This window comes from Leptosomus discolor, chromosome 20 (genome assembly GCF_034619465.1).
Source record: "Leptosomus discolor isolate bLepDis1 chromosome 20, bLepDis1.hap2, whole genome shotgun sequence".
Taxonomy (NCBI): Eukaryota; Metazoa; Chordata; class Aves; order Leptosomiformes; family Leptosomidae; genus Leptosomus; species Leptosomus discolor.
In genome coordinates, this window is record NC_141410.1 from 9,826,136 (window position 1) to 9,850,286 (window position 24,151).

General features: G+C 47.7%; 2 protein-coding genes across 3 annotated transcripts in view; both read left to right on the top strand.

Moving 5' to 3' along the window:
• PLCH2 (phospholipase C eta 2) overlaps positions 1 to 3,980 on the top strand; it is an 83,112-nt gene extending 79,132 nt beyond the window's left edge. For both annotated transcript variants that reach the window (XM_086475957.1, XM_086475958.1), the window contains exon 22: positions 2,217 to 3,980. In XM_086475957.1, the coding sequence (XP_086332083.1) occupies positions 2,217 to 3,964 (1,748 nt within the window). In that variant the 3' untranslated portion in view covers positions 3,965 to 3,980. The remainder of the gene's footprint in view (positions 1 to 2,216) is intronic.
• Positions 3,981 to 11,492: 7,512 nt separating this feature from the next.
• On the top strand, positions 11,493 to 24,131 carry LOC104345163 (putative glutamate receptor). The gene is made up of 10 exons (XM_009949512.2): positions 11,493 to 11,571; positions 14,594 to 14,622; positions 16,396 to 16,455; positions 17,225 to 17,404; positions 18,277 to 18,503; positions 19,352 to 19,449; positions 19,969 to 20,186; positions 20,755 to 20,980; positions 21,541 to 21,788; positions 22,345 to 24,131. Exons 1-10 carry the CDS (start codon positions 11,499 to 11,501, stop codon positions 22,444 to 22,446), a joined length of 1,461 nt encoding a protein of 486 aa, XP_009947814.1. The 5' UTR covers positions 11,493 to 11,498; the 3' UTR covers positions 22,447 to 24,131.
• The last annotated feature ends 20 nt before the right edge of the window (positions 24,132 to 24,151 follow it).

The window sequence follows — 24,151 nt, forward strand, 5'->3', positions numbered from 1 at the left end:
TGCTTTGAGCTTTTAGGAAAATACCAGGACAATGGGAAGGGGAGGGGAGAAGTTTGCTGGTTCCCGTGACTTGTAATTAATCCAAAGCAGCAGAACTTTTTCTATGCCTAAATTATTGGCATTAGGCTTTTCATAAGCTCTGAGTAGTGTGACATATGAAACCCTTTCCCATTATCGATGCCAGCTCCCCCGCCAGCCCCCCAAGTCACTAAATAAATATTGTGATATGCTTGAAATTTGATTAAATCCATCTGACTTCTCAAGCATGGAATCAGCAAACCTTTAAAATGGTGAAATAGTCGCTTGGACTGGATGCTGATGATCCAGTGACAACCACTGTGGTTGCACAAACAGCATGCTTCCCCCTCCGCCTGCTATGTTGCTGCCTGGGGCCAAGAAACCAAGGAAACCAGTAACGTTAGCCTAATATGGCTGCATTTCATAATTAACATTCTGGTGATGGGAAGTGCCACAAAGATGAGATAGGAAACTATAGTCTCTAGTTGTCCCCTTTATGGCAACAGCATTACGGTTTCCAGTATATTGCCTTGAGTGTGCCTTAATCTGTGCTGATGGCCTAGCCTGGGTGGGGAGGAGGAGACCTCAGCTCGTTAGTCTGATTAGCTCTGGGCTCCTCCCGATGCTCCTCCGGATCCTGGGAAGTCTGCTGGGTTGTGAACGGTGGCTTTTGCTCATGGGCACATGTGCCGCCTTCCCTTCTAGCGCTCCCCACTGATGTACTACAGGCCGGTGAAGAGCCGTCTCCATTGTTAAGCTTCTTGTCGCTACACTGGATTGGGAATACTGGTGCTGGCAGGACAGGCCCAATATTTCCTTGGCGTTTTTTGGTAATGCAGGTGACTTTTATTCCCATAGCATTAGGAGAGGGGTTTGGAGAAGAGGAGGCTAGCTTCCATTCCCCAGTCCAGTGGAGTGCATTTCTTCAACAGCAGCAAAATTTGCTTTTTAGCCTTCTATGAGAAAGTAATGGACTTAATATCCGTCTATTGATGGATTCCACTGAGTGCTCTGGTTGGTCGGAAATTCTTAGAATCCTACAAAAATGTGTGAATATTTCTGTCTGTTTCCCTTCCCCCCCCCTCAGCACTAATTTATCCTGTTATCTGCACCTGCCTTCCCTACATTAACTGGATTTTTCCTCTGTTCTGTCCTATTATTCTACATGCACACTCTCTCTCCCTAGTTAAGAACTGAAAGGACAAGCAAGTCAAAGGTAACTGTCTACTGAGTGTCACTGATTCAAGCACCTCGTTGCCTGTAGTCCTGGGTTTTGTTTGTTTCCTGGCTTATAATTATCTGCTCCTGTATGCTTAAGGCGGTTGTCTGGCTCAGCGGTGTTTCGTTAGTTCTCAAATGCATGTTTGCGCTGTGGCTTGGAGATGTGGGAAATTGTCTTGTTGGCATGATTGCTTTGACTCTCAGGGTATGAGTTATAACGCTGCAGGCAGACAGCGTTTTCTTCAGGCAGTTGGTGACTGTAGTGACTCTTCAGCCTGGCGTTCGTGAACCATGCGTCTGTGTAGTTTTTGAAAAAGAAATTACCAACTTTTTCAGGAAAACAAAGTTAGTCTTTTTAAAGTTTTTGTTTTTCAAAAGGCACATCAACTACATTCCATTGTATGCATACAGATGTTTTTATTTGTCATCTGCTCCGGCAGTCCTATGCTGCTTCTCTTCTGAGTAATTGAACACCGGGATCATGTCTGTTGGTTGGGCAGTGGTGTTCTGAGTGTTACACGTGGTCTGATCAGATCTGATATGCTGACGTCTTTGAGTGCTGGGAGGAAGGAAAAGAGCGATTCAAGTGGTGCTGGGTGGTGGAGGAAGAAAAATTAGTTTATGAGAGAGGACGCAGAGGACACAAAGAAATTGATGGGCACAGTTGTTTGAGTAAGATAATCAGGAAAGTAATATGGTTCTACTGTTCATGGACTGAGGGTTTTTGAAAGCAACAGGGCTTTTGGGCAGCTAAAACTGAATGAGCAGGAATTTTCACTGCCTTTAGCCAGGCAGTGGAAACCCTAAGTTATTTTAAAAATCATGGTTAATATATGCAGCTACTACCTTAAAAATAAAATGATAACACATAAAGAATAAATGTTCAGCTAAACTGCAATTTGTAATAGCTAATTAACCATGTATCTCTGTTCTTCTTGTTTCTTTCTTTTTCCTGTCTTTTCATGTCTCCCAAGTAGATGTCTGCCATTTCTCAATACAGAGGTCAGTCACTTCTTTATGCAGCCTAGAAACGATCACTGAAGAGCCTGTTACTGCCAGTGAAAACCATCATGCCAGCCTTTTCTTCCCTCTACCCATTGCTCCTTACAGTGATTCTGAAGAAGGGTCTGTGTCTGACCATTCCACCGCATCTCGATCAGAAGTGAGCAACGCATCCAACCAGCCTCAAGAATCTCTGCTCACTGGAGAACAAAGACCCAATCTGGCTGCAGAAGACCAAGTGCAGGTAGTCACAAGAGTGGCTGACACGAGTTTGGTAGTCCAAGAAGATAAGAGGACAAGCATGGCAGGATGTCTTAAAGAAGAAAATGGTTGGACACAGGCATGCAGTAAAGCTCAAGATCAGTTTGGATTGGCAGCGCGTCCCCAAAGAGCCTGGCAGTTAGTGGCAGCAGGTAAGGCTGCTGGCCATCCTGTTGAAAACTGCCAGAAGCAAAATGACCAGCCAGATCGGGTCTTGAGAGACATGAAAAGCACCATTGAATCCAAAGGGCAAAACCTTGGTGCAGCAGCTGTTCTGCTGCAGCAAAGCAATGGGATTAACAGCACACAGACAACTCTGCCTCCGGATGCTTTCCAGAAAGCCCAGGCTGCACAGGCTCTGCCTGTTTCTGTTTCACAGACGAGCTCTTACATGTTAGTAAGAAGGTCAAAGACTGAAGGACTGAAGATGTCGGACTCCTCAGCCTTAATAAAAATTCCAAGTAGCCTGTCTCCAGCGGCAGAAGTGTACTTTGATGCCACTGTTAATGACCGGATCTGGAGCAAGCTAGATTGCAGCAATCATCGTGACAGCATGTCTTCCTCTTCCAGCATGTCCTCCAATGACACTGTGATCGACCTCTCTCTGCCCAATCTAGCTCGCAAAAGCCTCCCAGATCTTGGCATTCGTCATGAAAATTTTGAGCCCCTTGCCATAAGAAAGGGTATGCGCCCGCGATCCGCTACGACCTCTGGTAATGAGATGCCAATGGTGAGCAAGAGCAAATCCAATCCCAACCTGAGGTCTGGCCAGCTGCCAGCAGATGAGTTGTGTCCCCGTCCTCTTGCCAGGAGCCCTCAAGATGCGTTCTCATCCATTCCTAGAAGGCACACCTGGAGCAGGCTGTACATAGAAAGTCTCAGACAGTCTTCTAACAAACCCAAACCACACGATATGGTTGGGAATAACCAGGCAAAATCCAAGAGTCTTGGCGACCTTACCTCCGATGATATCGTGTGCACTTTTGAAAGCAAATACCGTAGCATCAGCAGGAGTTTTGTCACTCGATCGATGCGGGAGCAGCGCCGCTCTTCAGGCCTGAGATCCTCGGTCAAATCCCAGGATGAACTGACTGAGCAGCTAAAGAAGCTGACAGCCTTTCAGCAGGAAAATGATATCACTTCCCCTATCAGCCTTGATCCAGCTGAATCTGAAGAGGAAGGGGAGAGTTTGGGACTCCTTCGCAGGTCTTCCTCGCGCAGTCAGAGTAGGGTGCGGTACATTGCCAACAGGGCTAAGCAAGCTCAGGAGAGACAGCGGCTGCAAAGCCTGGGCCAGCTCGGTGGGAGTCCCATTGAGGAGAGAGGAAATCCAGAGGGAGCCTGCAGCGTTGCAAAAGCCGTTTGTATGGATGTAGCTTCTCCTGCCGTGTTTACATCCCAGCCTAAGAACCAAACTGATTATAACACTGACACAGAAGTCTTCTTTATGCTGAAACTGTAATTCTGGGAGCACTGAATAGGACAATGTTTACATTCCTGTCAAAACAAAACATAGTGACTTGAGAGGCACAAAATATCCTCGTATGGCTTAGTGCTTCCTGGCCTTCCCTTGAAGGGTTCTTACTGTCATGACTCCAAGAGAATAGACGAGTGTTCAATTCATCAGCAGTTTGTGGAAGCAGAACAATCAAGTGAAACCAAGAGACTTACATTTTTACAGTCCTAATGATCTGACCTCCTTTTCTTTAGTTGTTTTTTTTAATTACGGTTTTCCCAGCCTCAAATCTGGCCTCCTTTGTGTGTGACCACTTCTTGCATTTGCCATTTGCACTGTGCAAATCTCATGTTCTTTACTAATTTCAGTAATTGCTTCTTATAACAGGCAAACATCTGTGTGATGTTAACAACAGCTAATGTAAATTTTACTCTTACAAACTGGATCCATGAAAAGAGGCTGGATTTAAAGTCATGCTCCCTGTTCTGTTTTATTTTTTGGAAGAGTTTGAGGCCTCTGAGGGTGTCTTCTCTGGGAAATACTCAAAATTGCGATGTGATTGTTTCATGAATTAGTGATGTAGTAGATAAAGTCCCTCTTCCATCATGGACTTGTTTATTTCAGTGAAAATCCATAGTCTCACTCTTCGAAGAAGAGTTCTCACTATGTTCCAAAGCAATGCTTTTTTAAACCAAGCTTGTTTATATATATAAATACATATACACACACATCTGTGTGTATGAAAATGTATGTCTGCACATGTATGTACACATGCACACACTTAAACCGAACTGTGACTGTTCCTTGTCTCAAAGCATCATCTCTGGGAATGAGACAGGGAAGAGAAGGGAATTACTAAAAATGGACAGGAAATATCTTCTGACTTTAATTCAGAAATGGCTAAAAAGCATGCTAGTCTTCTCTTGAAAACTGCACCGTCCCTTCTTTATGGTATTTTAACAATGCTGCTGTACATAGCACTTTTTGGATGAATTTTACTATTTCTGTATTGCACTGCCATGCAAAATTTTCAATAATATGTTTTAAAAAAAAGAGATATTTAATTTTTTTAGATGGACATATTTAGAATTAAATACCAACCTAAACAAAATAATAGTTTTTCCTCCCCCACTTTTTTTTTACTTTTTATTTTTAGGGGTATCGTTTGTGTTGTTCCCCTCCCACCCCCAATTATGTCATTTATTATAGTTGTACATTTTATCAGTGATGGAGAAGAATGTTTACTGAGATACATTTTAAAGAGAAAGAGAGGTTTAATTTTATTTCAGGCTGCATAGAGTCCCTATTATTGAGAGGATATTTTGCTTTTGTTTGTAATGATTCTTTTATGTATATTGCAAAATCTAAAAATTTGTTTGTAAAACCACCTCACACTACTAAAATAAACATATTTAACCTTCCAGCTGTTGACTCTTTAGCTGTACCATACACTTCTCCATGCTGTCTAGAAGTTTGTGGTATACAAACATGCCTAATTCGATCTGCCTTGTTTTAAAAATTCCTCGGTGGGTAACATTTTACTCTTTTTCAGACTGGTAGCCATTTCAGATCCAGCTCAAATTTTCTCAGGGCCACCAACACACGTGCAAGGATTGATAAGAGACTGGCATTCTGTTGCTGTGTGGTGCACAGCGCATGGGTGGTTTCACAGCGATGCCTCGGCAGCCAGCGGTGGCTGTGTAGGTGAAAATTCTAGGGGAGCTCCTGGAGTTAGTAGCCAGCCAGACACAGTCCAAGGATCTATAGAGCCCTAATCTGTTCTGTTACAGCTCTCCAAGTAAGACAGCTCTGTCTCATCACTGAGGTTGTTTGAAGCCTGGCTGAAAATACTGCAGCGACAATCTGCTCTTCACCCGCCTCATTCAAAAATCTCTTCCCGTCCCAGCAAAGTGCACAGTGAAAGTACGTGTTGCTTGGTTCACACTCTCCTGTGGAAGGGTCATCAGCTTCCTTGTGGATCGCGGGGCTAGAAAGGAGTTCTTGGTTTCTAATTTTAGTATCTTTTGTCTACAAGCATTTAAACTCTGAGACACCAAAATGTAAGGCTAGCTGTGGCTAATCGTGTCATCGTGACGTGGAGGTAGGGGCTGGGAGGGGTTAAATTCTCTGATTAAATCTTTTCAAATGGTCTTTGGTATATTTTGTCTGATACTGTTCCCTCAGTTTTCCATCCTGGCTCAGATCTGCATTGTGTGTCTTCATAATTTGGAGGAGAGGCCCTTGAGGTTTGTGCAACAAAGATCTGGAACGTGCACAGCAGTAACCCTGCAGCGTCACTGCGGTCTCTGAAGGAAAAAAGGTAAATCGGCAGCAGAATCTGCCAAGATTAGTTGCACATTGTGTCTTGACACAAAGCAAATTTCATTAACATTCTCTGGACGAAAAGTCACTCCGTAATACTTCCGTTTGGGGCTCAAAAGCTGCAGGGAGTGGCTGCTTTTTTTTATCTTTAACACCACAAAGTACATGCGACTTGACAGCTTTAGGAAGTTAATGTTTAAAAGGCATCTTTGTGTCTTTGAAGAGACCAAATTTCACAGTTATTTTTATCTTTAATTGATTAAGCAATACTTGTTAAAGCAGTGCACCTCACAGAAGGCAGTATCGCGTAGCTCTTCAGAACATTTCTTTGTTCAAATTCTTAAAAAACTGTGCCTGGTTTTAACTTACTAGTGTACATGTGAGTTATGCCCTCCTGCTTCCCAATGAATAGTAACTGCCTTTACAGCTTGCTTTGTTACACTACGTAAGACCATTAATGATGTGTCTGTTTATTCCTGTGAATAGATTTTATTTCATGGTATCTGCAGTGTTGAGTAGCAGAAGCTTACTGAGCAGTTTTGCTCTTCATTCATCCAGTCTTCACCAGGGAAGAGGAAAATTGCTTCTTCAGGTTTCTCAGCAGGGGGGGTGCTGTCTAAAACGGTAAGGAAAGCAGTAAGGACTCGGTAACAGTGGAGGGGGTCAGGAGCTGAGGTTCCAGGCAGCACTCATTTTCATTTTATGAATGCCTCGCTGCTCTGTCTCGATGATCTTCTCTACCATTCATATGGTAATCAAGATGAAAAAGCAGATTCTCCCTCCTCCATGTGGAAGTGTGGGCAGATACAACGTAGACACAGGTTGAGCACGAAACCAGAGCCGTCAGCGCCTGCCCTCTGCTCAGGCAGCGACCCTCGCTTTGCAGCAGACACTGCTTGCCGCGCAGTAGCTGCGTATTCCCCCTGGAACCGTGTGGTGCAACAGACACAGGAACCACCCACGTCTAGGCCGGAGGCGCCTGCTAACGGCGCGGTGACTGCGTGTGCTCCGCGCGGGGTGTCGCGCGATGGAACAAAAGCCCGGCTGCAGGTGTGAAGGAGTTTGGAAAAGCAGCTGAAATCATTGCTCTTCACGGAGGTCAGTGCCTGCCTGAAAAGCCCCTGAGCCAGGCCTGACAGTCTGACAGCGAGACCGCTGCATGCGGCTGGAGAGAGGGAGGCAGCGGGGCAGGGAGCTGTGCTAACGTGGGAGACGCTTCCTCGGCCGTGCCTCATCCGTCGAATCGATGGCGCTGCCTAGAGAAAAGCCCGTTTCGGATCTGTTCCTGCTGGCTCGCACGCAGACAGCACGTGTATTCCCTTGTCCAGAGCTCTTCCTGTGAGGCCTCGGGCTCTTGCTCTACGTGTGTTTCAGTTCATTAAACTGTAAGATTAGAAGCCTAAAGCTTCCAAAGTACAAGCCGTGTATTATACACGGCTGGACTTGGGATTTATGGTCTTTATTCCTCCAACTTAGTGTTTAAGAACACTGGCAACAAACATTTGATTTGGAATGAGATGAGCATCGTCTTTAAAAAACTGGTTTTTGTCTGTGCTGAGATGCTTTCAGCTGCTTGTAGTTGAGCTTATCAGTCCTCATTAGCTGCCAGCTGTGAAAAATCACATACCATAATGGATATCTTCTTAAAGCCTAGAAAATATTCATGAAAAGCAGCTGGAAACCTCAGCTTATCTGATTTTTGCTAACTTCCCCCTCCAGGCAGCCCTTTGCCAGAATCTCCAGGCCATAGCTGTCAGGTGAGAATGTGAAGAACAAACCACATTCAAACTACCAAAGATAGCACCTGGAAATGAACCTGTAAACAGGGCAAAGCCTCCGAGAGAAATCCAAGTGGAATAGATCTTTCCAGATTCTTCTTATAGAGCAGAATATATGTAAGTATCATCTATAATATATCTTAGCATCTTGCCTTAATTTATATTGCAAGAATGATTCACACCATCTGGGGTCTGAAGTGCGTTAAAAGTGATCTAAAGGACCCCCCTTAATTGCAGTGAGCTGTGAGTCAAGCCCTCGAACGCTGCCAGGGCAAGCTTCACCAATTGCAGGCTTCTAAGCATTTTTAATTGAAATGTAAGCATTTCCCGACTCGGCAGAGGGCAAGCTGTGTTGGTGTTTAGTAACGGACGTACTCGGTGGCGTGTATAGGAAAAGCTTAGGGAAGAAGGCCAGGATGTGCAAACTGCTGGAGAGTTTTCCGCCTCAAACAGTGCTTGAAGTCAAGTAGGGAGTAAATTTTTGTCTCTTAAGTGTGGACACGTTCCAGCTCCCCTGCAGGACGAGCTGTAGTGGTTTACTCTGCTGAATTCCTGTGAAGGCGCTTCATCGTTATTACAGTGCCTGGATGGGGGTGTGTATAAATGACCTGGCCCAGCAGAATCAGCCACTTGGCAGCGTTGTACTTCAGCTCATTTTGAAGTGAAGCTAGTAAGGATGAAGGGGATAGGAATTTCACTTCTGTGCCTGTGCATTAAACAGGACCGTACAATCCAGAGAGGAATTAGTGGTTTACCTTGGAGCTCAGGCCTTCCTTCAGCCGTCTAGGTGTTGTGAGGAAAGACTCGGTGTATGTAACAGTTTGGGGGTTTTTTGGTGTTATACACGAGTCCCTCAGCTGGTCTTCCAAGACAGCCACACAGTGGAGAAAGCCTTGAGCAGCTTACACCACCAACAGACAGGAGAGATGCACGCAGCTTGACAGGACACTATTTAAAGGGCGAGGACTTTACAGGACCACACAGCAGGTCAGTAATAGTATTCTCTGAGTCTCAGTGTAGCATTCAGCTGCTGGACTAAACTGCTGCCAACTGTTGCCTTTTTGCTGGGTGTAGCCTCCTCCTCCCTTCCCAAACCCCAAGGTGCCCCTAGAGCCTGTGGTACGAGCTGGCACGTTCTGCAGAAACCCCTTGGCCTGGCTCCTCCCTCCCTTTCATCTTTATAACAGCGTGGGATGCCCGTGAGCGTTCAGTGCTCCAGCAGTTTCATTGTGCCTGTTCGTCGAGTGGCTTCTGCTGGTCCCCTGCCAGAGAAAGGGAAGGAGGAGAGGCTGAAGGAATTGCTGTAAGTGAGATCCTGCCTCCCGTCGCTGCTGCTCTCGCTGAGGCTGAGGGTCACAGCCTGTGTGCCCCAGGCTGTCTCCTTCCAGCTGCTGGTTGCTCTGCTGGTGCCTGCCGTCGGCACGGCACGCAGAAGACTCGTTGGGGAGTAATGTTGCCTTTTGTGTTTGTGTTTTGGAAGACCGAAAGCCTTCTGAGGAGTGAGAGCAGGTTCTAGCAAAGTAGATTTTTTAAATCCTTAGTTTGTTTTGCTGTAAAGCCAGCATGAGAAACCGTTGTAGTGCCTCCTCAGGTGGGTGGTGAATGGCTGTTGCAGGGGTTCGTTTAAGCAGTACCTAAGGAGCTCTGCACGCTGGGAGGCACTAAACCCCTCTGCCCTCCCCTTACTCTCTCTGTAACTGATTCTGTTTGTTCTTAATGACTCTAGCACTAAATCAGATCTAGGGAAGTGTGTTAGCCTTTGCAAAAATTCTTTTTTGCACATATTTACCCTCTATTTGTTGTTTTAGAAAGAGAGCAGCCAGTGTGGTAATAACTTTTTCTTTTCAAGGTGGTGCAAGCAATACGTTACCAGCTCTGATTAGCTTTTTTTGAAGGCCACTTGAAATAAAGATCATTTTGTAGTATGTACCAAATTGTGAGGAAGAATAATTTACAGGTTAAATGTACCAGGAAACTTGCTGGCTCAACCCGAAGACTACTGCTGCCTTTCCTTGATGTGCCCTGGTAGGTGATTCAGCTGTTCAGTTCACGTGCTGCTCTGGCAACAGCCAACAGTGGCTCCCGCTTTGTCTCTGTTCCCCAATTCCTTTTTAGAAAATAGAGGCTGATGCATAGCTCAAATGCCAGTCCTCTCCTTTGCACAAAATATTCCCATTTTGAGGTATTTTTTACAACAAAGATGACAGCATTTAAATTTTACCCAGAAAGAATCTTATGTGTAAATTTTATTCACCCCTCATTAGGTGAAAAATGTAGAAAAAATGAGTGAGGGAAATTACCGAGCTGTCATGTCAGGAGTTTTCATGGGAGTGCAGGTTTGGGGGAAATGTCATGAAAGTGGATGAGGTAAGATTAACTGAAGCCAGTGTTTTCTAAGCTTCAGTCAGAAGCAAGTACGTACCATGTGAAGGATTTTTTTGCCTCCGTAGTCTCCTAAATGGTAAGTTTTCTTGGGCATTTTTAATACAGTTTTTAATAGTTTCTGGGGCTAATGGTTTCCTGAACCTTGTTTGACACTATGATGACAAAACCAATCAGAAATACTGCAGCAGCTTGAGACTCAATATGACCTGGCACTGATTGTTTTTCATAGTTCTGTTGCTGTTTTACAATGACAAATGTACAATTATTTCAAGCCATGCAGAGATGTTGCTGCAGAGTTTCAAATGAAAAAAAGTTGATAAAGTACGTTGGGTTTCACCCCCCTCCCCCTTTTCCCTTGCTCCGTTAAGAGTAAGAGGTGGAGGCAAAAGGGGGCTTCGGGAGCAATCTCTCCTGTCTCTTGATGCAGGGTGAAACAGCTTCGTTTCAGAACATTTTGGTGCAAATGAAACAAACACCTTTGCTTTTTGCAACCGAAATAGAAAGGGAAATTCAGGTTTTGCTTTCAGGCCCCCCAGATGAGAACCTCCTGGAGGAGGGTGGCTTTATTAGTGCCTCGACTGGCTGCTCAGATTTCTGTAACAGCACCTTCCCCTTTCAGAGAGCGTCAGGGCCAGGTACTCGGGAGCAGTCCACCTCAGTGGCTGCCCTCCCTTTCCCTGCGAGCCCGTGGCTCTGTGCCCCCCGGGTCCCGCACACCGACGATGGCACGCCTCTGCCTGCAGAGAGCTGGCTGCAACAGCACCAGCACAACCACCAGTGGATAAAGCCACTTTATAGGTTTGTCCCACCCTTTTGGCTGCAGCAAAGTGTTCCCTAGAATCTTTTCTTTAGTATTTGTTGTGGCTGGTCTCAGGAGTGACTGTGTTTTCACCTGGAGACCTTGGTTTGAACCGGGACTCTTCAGAATGAGGTGCAGAAAATCCAGGACTCGCTGATTTTTAACCCAGTGATGAGGAACTGTACAACCAGCTTTAACTACTTGCCTTTCATCTCTAGCAGGAAGTTTCCTTTAGACAGTAGATATTTCTGCTCCAATGGACAAAGGTCTTCGCTTCATGTTGTGTGTGATTACAACCACGCTGCTCCTGAGAGAATCAAGCCAGACAGGTGAGAAAAATGATCCAAAAAGGCTGCATCCAAATCTGCTTTTGTTCTTCTTTACAGAGTGTTCATTCTTTCAGTCTTTAATTGCTGCTGCTTTACAGGATTTTGTCTTACTCTTAAGAATTTTTATTTTCAGTTTGGTAGGCCCTTTCACCAGGGCCTACCTTGTTGTTGCAGCCTGTGATTGTGACTTTATCATGTTACGGTGCTGTTATGAAGTGTCTTTGCTGCTATAGTTGTAAATCAGATGACAGAGATCAGGGAAGATGAAAAAGCCTAGAAAAAAAGGCAGTTAGGTGTCTTTGCACACCATTATTGTGGTTGCAGCTGCACTCTTTTGAGTCTGTGCCCCCTTGAATTGCAGCAAGATATGCCGATTAACTTTTTTTTTGCTGTAATGTTTTCCATGTTAATTGTTTAGCCCCTCGGCTCAGGACATCTTTTGGGAAGAGGAGGGGGGATTTAGTGCATTGAGGTTGTCAGGTATGCGAGTCCCCAGACTTTTTGTAGACAAAAAGTAACCCTACGTTCCCCCTGAAGTTCCTAAGGGGCAGTAGACGGAGCATTGCAGGGGCTTCTGCACAGTGATCAGCCGGCTGGATCGCGCTTGGCTCACAGCATGAGGAGCTGGGGAGCCTGATTTTGCCACTGAACTTTTGATCTTTCTGTGGCTTTTGGGACTCTGTGCCTGGAATCTAGACTAAGGAGGAGCTAGACCTTGCAAAATTACGGGGAGATAAAAATGAGTTCTCTGTTTAGAAGGTTGGGAGAGCAACTGCCCTTCCTCTGCTGTCTCTCCTGTCCATCCCACACTCCCATCTACCCAGCGCTGGTAACTGCATGTCCATGGCAGCAGCAGTTCACCTCGGGCTACAGCCATTTGCTTCTGGGACCATGGTCAAACCCTCTCATCCTGAGAATTCTCTCATCCTGGGTGGGCCTGTGTACTCCAGAACTGTAACCCACCTCACCCATCACCTCTGCTTTCCCTTCAGCCATCTCTCCTGGTCACAGGCCACCAAAGGATGCAAAGGCAAGGGTGCTGGCCCGGAGAGAGAGGATGGGGTAGAAAACTGGGGTGAGGTGGCCAGTTCTTAACAGTGCTACAAGCTTTTTGACAAGAAGTCAAGGAGGAAGCCGTGTCCCGTTAGAAGGCTGGGCATGCTCAGAGCAGAGGGGCGAGGACAAGGCTGATCTTTGCGAACATTTCCTGCAGCCACGGGCCTGCGGGGAACAAGAGTGGAGGGATGAGCCTCGTTTCTTTGTCTTATGTTTTGGTAGACTCTCACAAAGGGTTCTCACAATGAGGACTTGGCTTCTGAGAAGTGTCACTGCGAGAACTTTGAGTTAGTGCTGCAACTTGGCTAGTTATGGCCCTTTCAGCAGCTCTTACAATGGGGCTTTGAACAGCTGCATCCAGTGCCTCTGTGGGGAGCTGAAGCCCTCAGAACAGACTGTTTTCTTCCAAGAAACCCTAGCAGGTCTTCAAAAAGGAGCCTCAAAAAGCTTTTACTGGCTTTAATGAGTTTCTAAAGGGAGACAAGAGAACTCCTTTGTGAAGATTTCCAGCTCCCGTGGAGAACTGTAGCGGAGAGGGAAAAAACAGGTTTTGTTTTACAATAATGTAGAGTTCAGCATAAGGCCAGAAAATGCAAAACGAGAGAATGAATAATACATCGTGAATGAATGTGTTGTCATATTTAATGAAAAACTCTCAGCCTTTGCTTGAAAGAGTGAGAACACCCTAATTTTTTTTGTTTCATCTTGAGGGATTTTTGGCTTTTGCACTGGGAATTCATTGACTCCAAGGAGCAATGCTGTGCGCTTCCTAGAAAAAAACCATCCTGGACGATTAATGAGGCATATATTGACACAATTACGGTTTTAATTCTGCATCTCAGCTATTGTAGTTTAGCTTTCTTGCAGCTGAGGTGGGATTGAGATATTCTCCCGAGTATTACGAAAAGGGAAAGCTGTGAACCAAGTAATTTAATAGGACTTGTTAGAAGTCACACAGCAGAGCGGATAGCAGAAGCCAGAAGCATGACTAACCTCAATAATCGTGCTTTTACGGGTGGATCTCGGTGTTTTTACCAAAGAGGGGAGGATCTTCACCTTGGTTTTACGAATGGGAAACTGAGGCACAGGAAGGCGAAGCGATACAGAAAGGGTCAATGGCGGATTCGACGATCTGACATTCGGTGTTCGTTCCAACGCTGTCCGCAGGGTCACACTGGCTCCCATCACATTAAACTCTGTCAGATTCATGGGCTTCCCTCGCTCTCCGTTCCTTGGTGGGATACAGAGAACAGGCCACCCAAGACAGGCTTCCTGGTCCCGCTTTCTTTAGCGCTCTCGCTGTTGCTCCCTGGGTTTGGTCACGGCCCTTTTGGAGGTTTTAATTTTCACAGGAATGAAAAGCCAGGGCGCTGATAATGTGAGGGGGGAAGGGAGCGGGACACGGTGGAGAAAGGTTTTTGCCCCGGCGGTTGCAACCCCTTCGGCTGCTTCGACAGGAGGAACCTGTCGTTAGTGGGGGAAGGGAAAAACAGGAAAACCTTGGAACTTAATGGTGATGAACTTTCGGTTCTTCCTGGGGCTTTTCCTTAGGGGCGGAGACGAGGTTTTGCTGGAGTTAGGGGGAAATCTTAGTTGTGTGAAGCAGCAGGAGAGCTGGCTTGTCGGGGAGGGCGGTACGGACGTAAGGGAATCGATTCTGCCGAATCCGTTCCTCAGTGTGCGAGGGACAGCCGTAGTCATGAAGTTACAGTCAGGACCTGCTGCAGCCTGAATCTGGCGACGTCTCTTCCTCCTCCTGTTTGTCTCACACCAACTCTGTGCTGTGAATGAGGGAACGAACTTGACAAAGCTGCTGCGAGTCGGCGGCACGAGGAGCGTGTGAGCCAAGGGTGACCGCTCTGCGCATTGCAGTGCCGTGTGACACGAGGGCTGGAACTTCCCTTGTAAGGAGCTGTAAATATATGCCCTGCAAGAAGTTGATTCTGTTGTTGTTGTATTTTTTCAGGATCTACAAGGAATGATGCTGTGCGTAAGGTATGTTGAAGTTCATTGGTGCAGAGCTACCAGCAAAGGCATCTGTGCAAGAGGTCTTGCGTTCTAAATTCAGAAATTTGTGGTCGTAGTGTGCAATGCTTTTAATGTGAGGAGTTGTTATTTTGGGTGTACTTTCCATGGCCACATTTAAGTCTGTGTGTCTATGCTTTTTTTTTTTTTTACTCAATCTTTTGTCCAGAATTCAAAATTCAGTCGTGCCTCAGGGAAGAATCTGCCTGTAGCCCTGTCTTCATGGCTTATAGAAAGAATTTAAACCTCAGAATTATTGCATCACTTATGATCTTTATAAACTTCTTAACATGGAAGAAAATTCAGTCACACATGAACATGCCGGGATCCCTTTATCCGTTCTTAAGAAGGCTGCACTGCAGCCCCCTCGCAGTTGTGCCTCCTCCTGCGTCTCTCTCTGTCCCTCCTTGGGGCAGCTCTTGCACTTCTGCTCTTGCCTGGGGCAGCTCCTCTGCTTTGGCCTTCCTCCCACTCCCCTGCCCCTCCTGCTCCGGCAGCTTTCTTATTTCTCCTTTGCCACCGCTTGGGCCACTCTCCTGACCCGACGTTCTCTTCAGTGTCTCTCCTGCTCTCGCGTTGTCTCTCACCCTGCAGTTACCACCCTTTTTTAAAGGCGGTTTTGCAGAGGCACCGTAAACTTGTCGGTTTTGGTGCATCATGGGCCAGTTTTGTTCATTTCGAAGCCAGCTTGGAATGGCCGCATCCAGCACTGGGCAGTTGGTGACCTCCTGCAGAAGTCACCCTCTGCTGCCCCCACCCACTCTCCTGCTACCGACACCCTGCAACTTTGGCCCAATACAACACTTTTCTGGTATATTTACAAAAGTTGCAGTATGTTGTTGAGATTTTTTTTTTAAGAACCACTTTGAATCCTTCAATAACTAGTGGGTGAAGCCAAGTGAGAGGGATAGGCCGGGGTTTTTTGGTCTTTTGTTTTATTCACCCTCTTGTTCAGTACGCATAAATATTTTAAACAGTCCTGAAAAGAAATGTGACTTTTTTTTGCTTTTGTCTGAGAACAAATTGTTGCTTATCTGGCAGTAACATTTCTTCCAGAACACTCTGCATTAGCTAACTTCTGATCACAGCTTCAAAGACAAAGCTCATCCCTCAAATCCTTCCATTGCACACACGCACGCACACGTTCTCTCACTCTAGAAACATCACTGTGTAATTTTAGGATCAAGGGATACATTCAAGACAACAAATCTTACAGAATGAGACTGCTTTACTGGCAAAGCTTGACTTGCTCCGAAGCAGTGCTGGTCAGAACTCCTCTCGAGTTGTGTGCCTCTGTAAGGATGGAAGGTGCACTCTTGGCTTCAGTGTTCTGTGCAGAAGTGAATCCATGTTTCCTCTCCTCCTCCGCCCAGGTTTCCTACTGTTCTGTGCCTCTCCTCTCTAACGAGACCTTAATTACCTGCTGACCGTTTTGTCTGCAGCATGGAGCGATCTCCTTGGAAGACTACACGCACTGCGTACCTGAAGTGTCGTGGCAACATTTAAAGTGATTTTTATTCGGATGAAGTGTGCTGACAGCCCGCAATAAAGTGAAACGCTTGTGATTTGCTAATCACCGTTAGGGAACAAGGGTAGTGAGATTGCTGCAGCCTACAGGGGCAGATTTATAGCTGGTCTAAGACATGCACGCCCACCCCGAGCTGTAACGTAAGCCCCAGCTGAGCAGGGCCATGTCTGGGTCTTGGAAATCCAGTTACTACTTCTTCATTTTTTGATTTGCAGGGCACTGACTCAAGGGGACCAGAAGAGAGTCTGCCAACTCTGACTGTCACAACAATCCTGGTAAGGCAGTGACCCAGCGCTGACAGTGGCGGGGAGATGGCTGGAATTACGCTTTGCTTTTTTATCCACCGGTGTATTTGCAGGTGGTTTTTTGGGCTGTCTTTGATGCTGATGTCCCAGACAGCGGTTTTGGAGCGCTGGCTCAGTGGTGTGGAGGTGCGAGCTGCCTACAGCTTGCAATGGGAGGATTCCAGGAGCCCACGAAATGGACTGGGCGTACACCTCTATAAATGACTGCTCTGTGAAGCCAGGCCTCCTCCCTCTGTTTAGCTGCATCTAAGGGTTGGCACCTTACCTGTACGTTGTTTCTGCCCCACAGTGGGAATAGGTGAAGATCACACGTGTGCAGGGATTAAAAACAGGCCATGAAAAAAAAAGAAAATGCACGTCCATGTGCACCAGACAAGCGGGGCTCTTCAGAAGCCGCAGCAGTAAATTTTGTGATTTTGATGTCAAGTCCCGCACCAGCACGTGACCCTCGTCTGATGCTTTGATGGGCCAAACGAAACGTGTTTGGGCTTTTAGGCCGAGAAGAGATTAGCGCTGGCTTCTGTGGTGCGCGTGGCTCGCAGAACGCAGCTGTGGTCTAAGAGTAGTGGAGGCACGTGACTGCAGCAAATGCCATTCAGGTTTGGAAATGCTGTCCCCCCCGATAATGTGGGTGGGCGTCTTTGGGGAGGGTTTGCCGAAAAGATGCTTCAATTCACAACCCGGTTGCACTGCGGACCGTGGGAGTGTGTGATTGTGAATTTTTTCCCTCCATATGCAGGAAGATCCTTACGTCATGGTGAGAAGTGCAGAGCTGGAGGGATACTGCATGGACTTGCTGAAAGCGCTGGCTGCAATGCTTCACTTCAGCTACAGGGTGAAGGTGGTGGGCGATGGGCAGTACGGCGCCGTCTCTGCCAGCGGGAACTGGACGGGGATGGTTGGTGAAATTTTGAGACAGGTAATTTTCAATTTGTGTTTTTGACAAATCGCAACTCTAGAAGGAAAGAACAGTGTGAGCAGCTCTTGGCCTTCATTAGAGTTTGCTCCGGGCCGGAGCAACTTGGAGTCATCCTGCCTGTTGTGCAGAATTAACGAATAGTGAGGCTTGTAGTTGGTTTTGGCCTACGAATGTGGAAACTAAGGAACAAGGAGACAGTGGCCATAGCAGGAAATCATTGTTAGAACCGGGCGCTCCTGGTGCAGTGCTTGTCTTGTCTCGGCGGCTTCCCGGTGTTTCTTTGTAGTCTGAGAGGCTGTACAGACATCCGAGCGCCCTCACGGAACAGAGATAATGGCGTTAAGGAAAACTTACCTTCAGCTTAACCACTAGGTGAAACTTGTCCCTTTCAGAGTGGTAATCCCTTAGAGCCTTCAAGGAGATGCTTGAAAGCACCTCTTACCCCATCACGTGCCATTCCCCATGGCTAGTGCTCTGTTGTCTGTTGGTAACATCTGAATTAAACCTCCTTTGCTCCCCTGAACTCAGCGCCACGTTCAGCTCTCGCGTAGGTGCCGCAGCCAGAAACAAAGGAACTCGCCTTCTGTTTCTGGTGAATGGAGCCGCCGGGGCTCATGGTGCAGCCTCAGCTTGTGCGTGTGAGGCTGCAGTAGGAAACCAGAAGCCCCAGGCACCAGGCAGCACCCCGCGGTGAACAGTGCAAGCTGGAAACTGTCCCATTTCTTGGAGCTCACAGTCTAAGGCAGTGGCTGACTGTTGGCACAGGGAAGCGATTTGCCATGGAGACACCTGCCCGCTCAGCCTGGGAGCGTTCTGTTGGAGCGGCAGAAATCTGGGTTGGATGGTTGATGGTTTTTGTCTCCATCTTACAGGAAGCAGACATTGCAGTGGCTCCACTGACCGTCACCTCAGCAAGGGAAGAGGTGGTCTCCTTCACCACACCGTTCCTGCAGACTGGGATTGGCATCTTGCTTCGAAAAGACACCGTCTCTCAGGACTTGTCTTTCTTCCACTTCCTGGCTCCTTTCAGTAAGGAGACCTGGACTGGCCTTTTATTTGCTTATGTGCTGACATGCTTCTGCCTCTTTCTTGTTGCCAGGTATAAATGAATTTGTTTCACAGGTTTTGTTCCAGTCAACCGCTTTCTCAGCTATGGAGAGATCTCAGTTTTAAAGAAAGTACCAGGGAGCATTTTGCTTGGAGGAACCTTCTGTACAGGTCCAGAACCAGGGCTAATAAAGCTTAAGTCACGTCAGGTTCAGAGGGTGTTAAAGAGTAGGGTCTCCCCACAAGGAGCCCCGAATCTCTTGATGCAGATTACCTGGGGGGGGTGTGCTTCAGCTCGTCTTTCTCACTTTTGTCAGTCTGTTTTGAACTATGACCATGTTCCTAGCGCAGCTCTCTCTTCTGGAGTATGTTTATGCACTGTATCCTGCCCTGGCTTGCGGAAGAGAGTCTCTCTGCCACCACTCCACCCCCTTCCCAGGAGATTCAGCTCTCTGCCCCTTTCTCAGTTAGGCCGCACTAACGCTCTCTGCGGCCGCAGTCTCGAACAGAAGCTCTGTTGCTGCTTTTCTAGTTTTATGCAGGATCTTTACAGGTGAGGGTTTGCTCCAAGGAGCAGCCTTCAGTCCGATACCAGGGAGCAGAGCCAATACTGCCGCTCAGGTGCGCCAGGGAGACTAGACGATGCAATGGCTCAGGAAGAAAGCATCTGGCAAGCCTGGGACAGGGCCCCCTGAGCCATTGCTGTTGCAAACTACTTGAGGCATTGAGCAGGAGTACTTTCCTCTGCACTGGTTAAACTGGAACTCAGGTGGAGGCGGAGCTACCATGGAAGGAAAGGGCATTTCCAGGCTATCTGCACTGCTGCAGTCACACTGCAGGATTATTTCTGGGGTTTTTTTCCCCCTGAATGTCTGGTTTTATCCTGTCATTTTCCCACAGACTGAGCCCCTGTGAATGGAATGAGCCAAAGAATGAGGAGAACCACTTCACCTTCTTAAACAGCCTCTGGTTTGGAGCAGGAGCACTTGCCCTGCAAGGTGAGCTGGGAGGACTGCAGCAACGCAGCTCTGGGAGCTGCTTGTATGTCCGGCGCTCTGTAGCGCTGGTGGGCTCTCCTGCTGGGGGGGAAAGGTGTTCCGAGAGGGACGCTTGGCAGCACTAAAACCCCCCGTCTGGGGGGTTTTGATCACAGACTTGTTGGAATTGTACAGGTGGCTGCCTTCAGCTGAGGAACGTGTATTTTCTGCTGCAACAACTGCTCTAGGGCACGTCAGGCCAGCCCTCGCCCTGGTGCTCTGCAGCGGGGAGTTGTGTGTTGCTGCTTTTGGCCGCTGACGGTGCTTCAGCTCTGCATGGCGTGCGGTACCGATGCAGCTCAGAGCAGCCGCAGCGGCGCTTTGCAGGCTCGCGCGTTAAGCAGCTGCAGGGCCAGTTTTGCAGTTCGGCCCTTACTGAAAGGGAAGTCTTTAACTCAGACCCCCAGACCTAAAGCTCCTGGGGGCGCTCTCACCGCACGTCACCTCCCGTGTGTTTGATCGGCTCCTCCGGTTGTGCAGGTGTCACCCCTCGGCCCAAAGCGCTCTCCGTGCGGGTCATCGCTGCGGTCTGGTGGCTGTTCACCATCGCCTTGCTGGCCGCCTACATCGCCAACTTCACCGCTCTGCTGAGCGCGGGCAGCGAGCAGCTCCCAATCCAGACTTTCGAAGACCTCGTGAAGCAAAGAAAGCTCGAGTTTGGGACGCTGGACGGCTCCTCTACCTTCTACTTCTTCAAGGTGCAGAGAATGTCATTGTGCACATACACACGTGCTGTAGAACTGCTAAGCTGTTGTCTAGCTCATGCCTGTAGCTCCTCACTCGCCCTCATCGCTGTAGATTCCATCGGTTTTCCTGGAATACTTCAAATAATGCGAGTGGTATCTGTTGTTTGGCTCATCTCGCCTTCCACCTTTTGTCAGAAGGAAAAGCACGCAGAGGATTATGTTTTTATCGTGTATTCTCTTTTAAGAAAGCAGTGCTAGTCCTTAGGGGTTATCCTTGTGTACCTTGAACACGAGGACCGACGTAGCTAATTTCTGGGCTCCGTTAGCTGGATGACTGCAAAGATTGTTTGGGGAGGGGGGGCAAGGGGGTGGAATTTAGTCCTTATATCCCTGTCACACTGTGCCTGAGAGAGGAAATCTCTGCTAGCTACATGCTCGTTTTCAGGGGAGAGGACTCAAAGGGCAATGGTTCAAGCACTCTTATCCTCCAAATTGTTTTGCAACCACCACACGTGATTGTTTTACACAGCCGGATGATTGTTTTACACTTTGGTTTGACACTTGGATTTTTGGGCTGCAGAACTCCAAGAACCCCATCCACCAGATGATCTATGAATATATGGACAAGAGACGAGACCACGTTTTAGTCAAAACCTACCAGGAAGCAGTTCAGCGCGTGATGGAATCAAACTACGCCTTCATCGGTGAATCCATCTCCCAGGACCTCGCGGCTGCCAGGCACTGCAACTTGATCCGGGCCCCTGAAGTTATCGGAGCCAGAGGATTCGGCATTGCCACTACCCAGGGTTAGTCACTGTGCACCACTCCTGTCCCGCAGCAGGTGGGCAGAGCAGAAAGCCCAGAGCCCAGCCCCGAAACGTGCAATAACACTAATAACCCAGTATGGACCAACGGTAACCGGCTAGGCAAAATTCTGTAGATGAATTGTCACTAGTGCTCGCTGGCTCTTACTTTGAACTGTAATATGTAAAACAATTCCAGCTCTTGAGGGTGTCACTGGCTCCTGTGGGTTTTTCTGCTTTTGCCTCGGCCCCAGTAACGCAGAGCTCCTACCGTAGTTCGCGGGGTAGTTTGTTCTCTGCTGGTATTTCTCAAAGTACCTTCGCTCTGTCACTGTTCTGCAAGTACTACCGTACCTCTGTGGACAGGACAGGCACGGCTGCTGCCTAAGAAGAGCACTTGGCTCAGGCTGCTGCGTTCTGTTTGCAGAATGACCGTCGGAAGGTTGGGACGCAGGACCCAGCTGACCCCGCTCGGTAGCGTAGCACAGCGGATTGCTTAAAACGGTCACGGTGGCTGTGATCTCTCCCATACTCTTCTCTCTCTTTCGTTCTGCTGCTGCCAGCATCCCCGTGGACTAAGAAGCTCTCCATCGCTGTCCTCAAACTGCGCGAATCGGGGGACCTTGACTACTTGCGCAACAAGTGGTGGGAGACGAGCTGCCTTCAGCAAAGCAGAGACGGGTGGAGTCCTCTGCGGCCCCAGGCGCTGGGGGGGCTCTTTCTGACCCTCGCCATTGGCCTCGCACTGGGAGTGGTCGCAGCCGTGGTGGAGCTCTCCAACAAGAGCAGGCACGCCGCTGGGCACGTCAAGGTGGGTGATGGGCATGACCTCCCGTCCCACCTCCGTGTATCCCGTCCGTTCAGCACGGACAAGCTGGGCACCCGCGCGCCGCAGCGCCGGGCTTCCAGCCTCTTCTAGGGAAAGCAATGCAGCGTGGCATGGGGGGAGGGGGGGAAGACGTGCCATGTCTTTACTCTTTAAGCGCTGACATTTCATAGCTTGCGCTGTGTGACAGTCTTGTAGCCTGAACAGGGTAACGCTAACAAAATACCGCCCCCCCCGCCCCCAAAAGGATCCGCTAGAAACATTTACTGTAATTCCCAGGCAGCCAAAGCGCTTTCCAACATGCTGAGTCTGCACAGAGGACAGTAAATCATCAATAACAAGTTTATTCTCAAGTATGGCTGTTCTTAAGTCATTTGACAAGCAGGAAAACACATGTAAATGAAACTGCTCTAGTATCTGAGTGTGCACCTTGGCGTTCTCGCTCTCCATCCATTCCAGCAGATGGGTTGTGTGCACATAAAAGGTGGATTCCATGACCAGAACAACTCACCCCTTTGCTTCTTCCCCTTTTGTTTTTCAGAAATCTTGTTGCTCTGTTTTCACAGAAGAAATGTGCACTCGTCTACGTATAAAAGAAAATACAAGACAAAGCCAGGAGACTTCAGGGAGGGCTAATGCTTAAGAATTTTTTGCTTAAGGAATGGGCGTGTATTAGGTCTATACCATATATATTTCATAGGAACTACATCAATGTAGACATGTTTTTCAGCAAGTCTAGAGTTAGTTTTCTAATGACAAATGCACAGAGAGCACTTCTGGATTGGTGGTGGAGCGGGATACAGAAGAAAACGAAGTGGCTTGGAGGGATTTAAATGGATAAGGGACAGAGTGAAACTGTTAAAAAACCAAGGGAGGTTAACAGCTTGGTAAAACAAAGTTAGGATGGCCCAGAGGGTGGAGCCGTACTTGGTTCAGACGTTCACTGTGTAGGTACACGAGCGCCTGTAGGAGCAAGTGACTGGGGACAGGTTCCTACGAAGCCTCTGCTGCCGAATTACAGTACGAGGTACAATCCTGAAAATAAATTAAAAGCTCTCATCCGACTGTTCTAATCAAGAACTGCTTCTTGGGCATTCCAGTTATGAACAGGCTGCACTCTTCCCCTCTTTTGAGCAGAAGATGCCCATCACCACGAAGGTCATTTCTGGATGAGAAACGACAGTTCTGTTGCATAAACCCCCCAAATGCAGGACTTCACTGCATCCCCTGCAGGGGCCTGAAGCCCGACAGAGACCATGCGATTAAGGAACTACTGGGCTTAAGCACTGCAAGCCATGGACTTGTCCTTTGTCAGCTTCCCACCCTCGGAGAAGCTTCACTGTTGAGCTACAGAGGAGGTTTTTGTCCTCGTGAACATGGTCAAGAAGCGCTTAGGGAGGAGACTGGTAGCGGAAAGCCACCAGTACTGGAGTCTGAAGTTCCGCAATCAGGCAATTAAAACCAAGTTTGAGTTCACTGGGCAAGGGCGAGGCAGTGAGTAATGGGTATTTCATGTTATTCTCTTGCTCTCAAAGAAGAATCTTTGACATTCATGGGTGAACAGTTCTCTCAGCTGCATATTAAATAGTTTTCTAATTAAGCTGGTTTTCATTTCGGAGCTGGGCTGACTGACGCCTGCACATGTTGGTTTGCAAATTCATGGCTGAATTACTCCATTTATGCACCGCCCAACTGATGGAGGGTGGGGGGGGAAAAGCAAATTCAGTTACTTGGAAATGGCTTGACCTGCACTGCATGAACAAAGAGACTAATTCCTACCCGTCCCAGCACTAACTCACTGAAAGCAGCAGAAACTAACAGGCCTGCGGCAGGAAAATAGCCGGGTGTTCCTCAGTAAAGCACTGCACCTCCCCTTAGAGGGTAACCTCGTGAGACTCTGCTTCCAACCACTGCCAAGGAATTCCGTACAGCTGCAGAATCCCCCTCTCACCCACCCGTTCACAAGAGCAAACAGCAGAGAGCAACCGGAGTGAGGAGTTCTTCCCGCTGTCGGTCGGCTAGAGCTGCTGCGCGCCCTCAGATCCCGACAGCGCTACCTTAAACCCAGCTTAAGCAATGTTTGTTAGGTTAGAGGTGGGTCAGTCCTTCAATCAAATTAACTGCAAAGAGCACGAAACATTTTAGGTAAGTTTAAGAGCTGACATGGAAAATGCGATGTCAGGTTCACTTAGCACTTTAAGAACTATTTGGTATGTGCCACGGCATTGCTGGCAGAGTAGGCAGAGATGTATAAAAAAAGGTTTCATTGACATTTAAATATATTTCTATATGAATGTCTCACAGAACAAAAAAATAAAGTCTTTTCATCACAAATACTGCAGCATTAA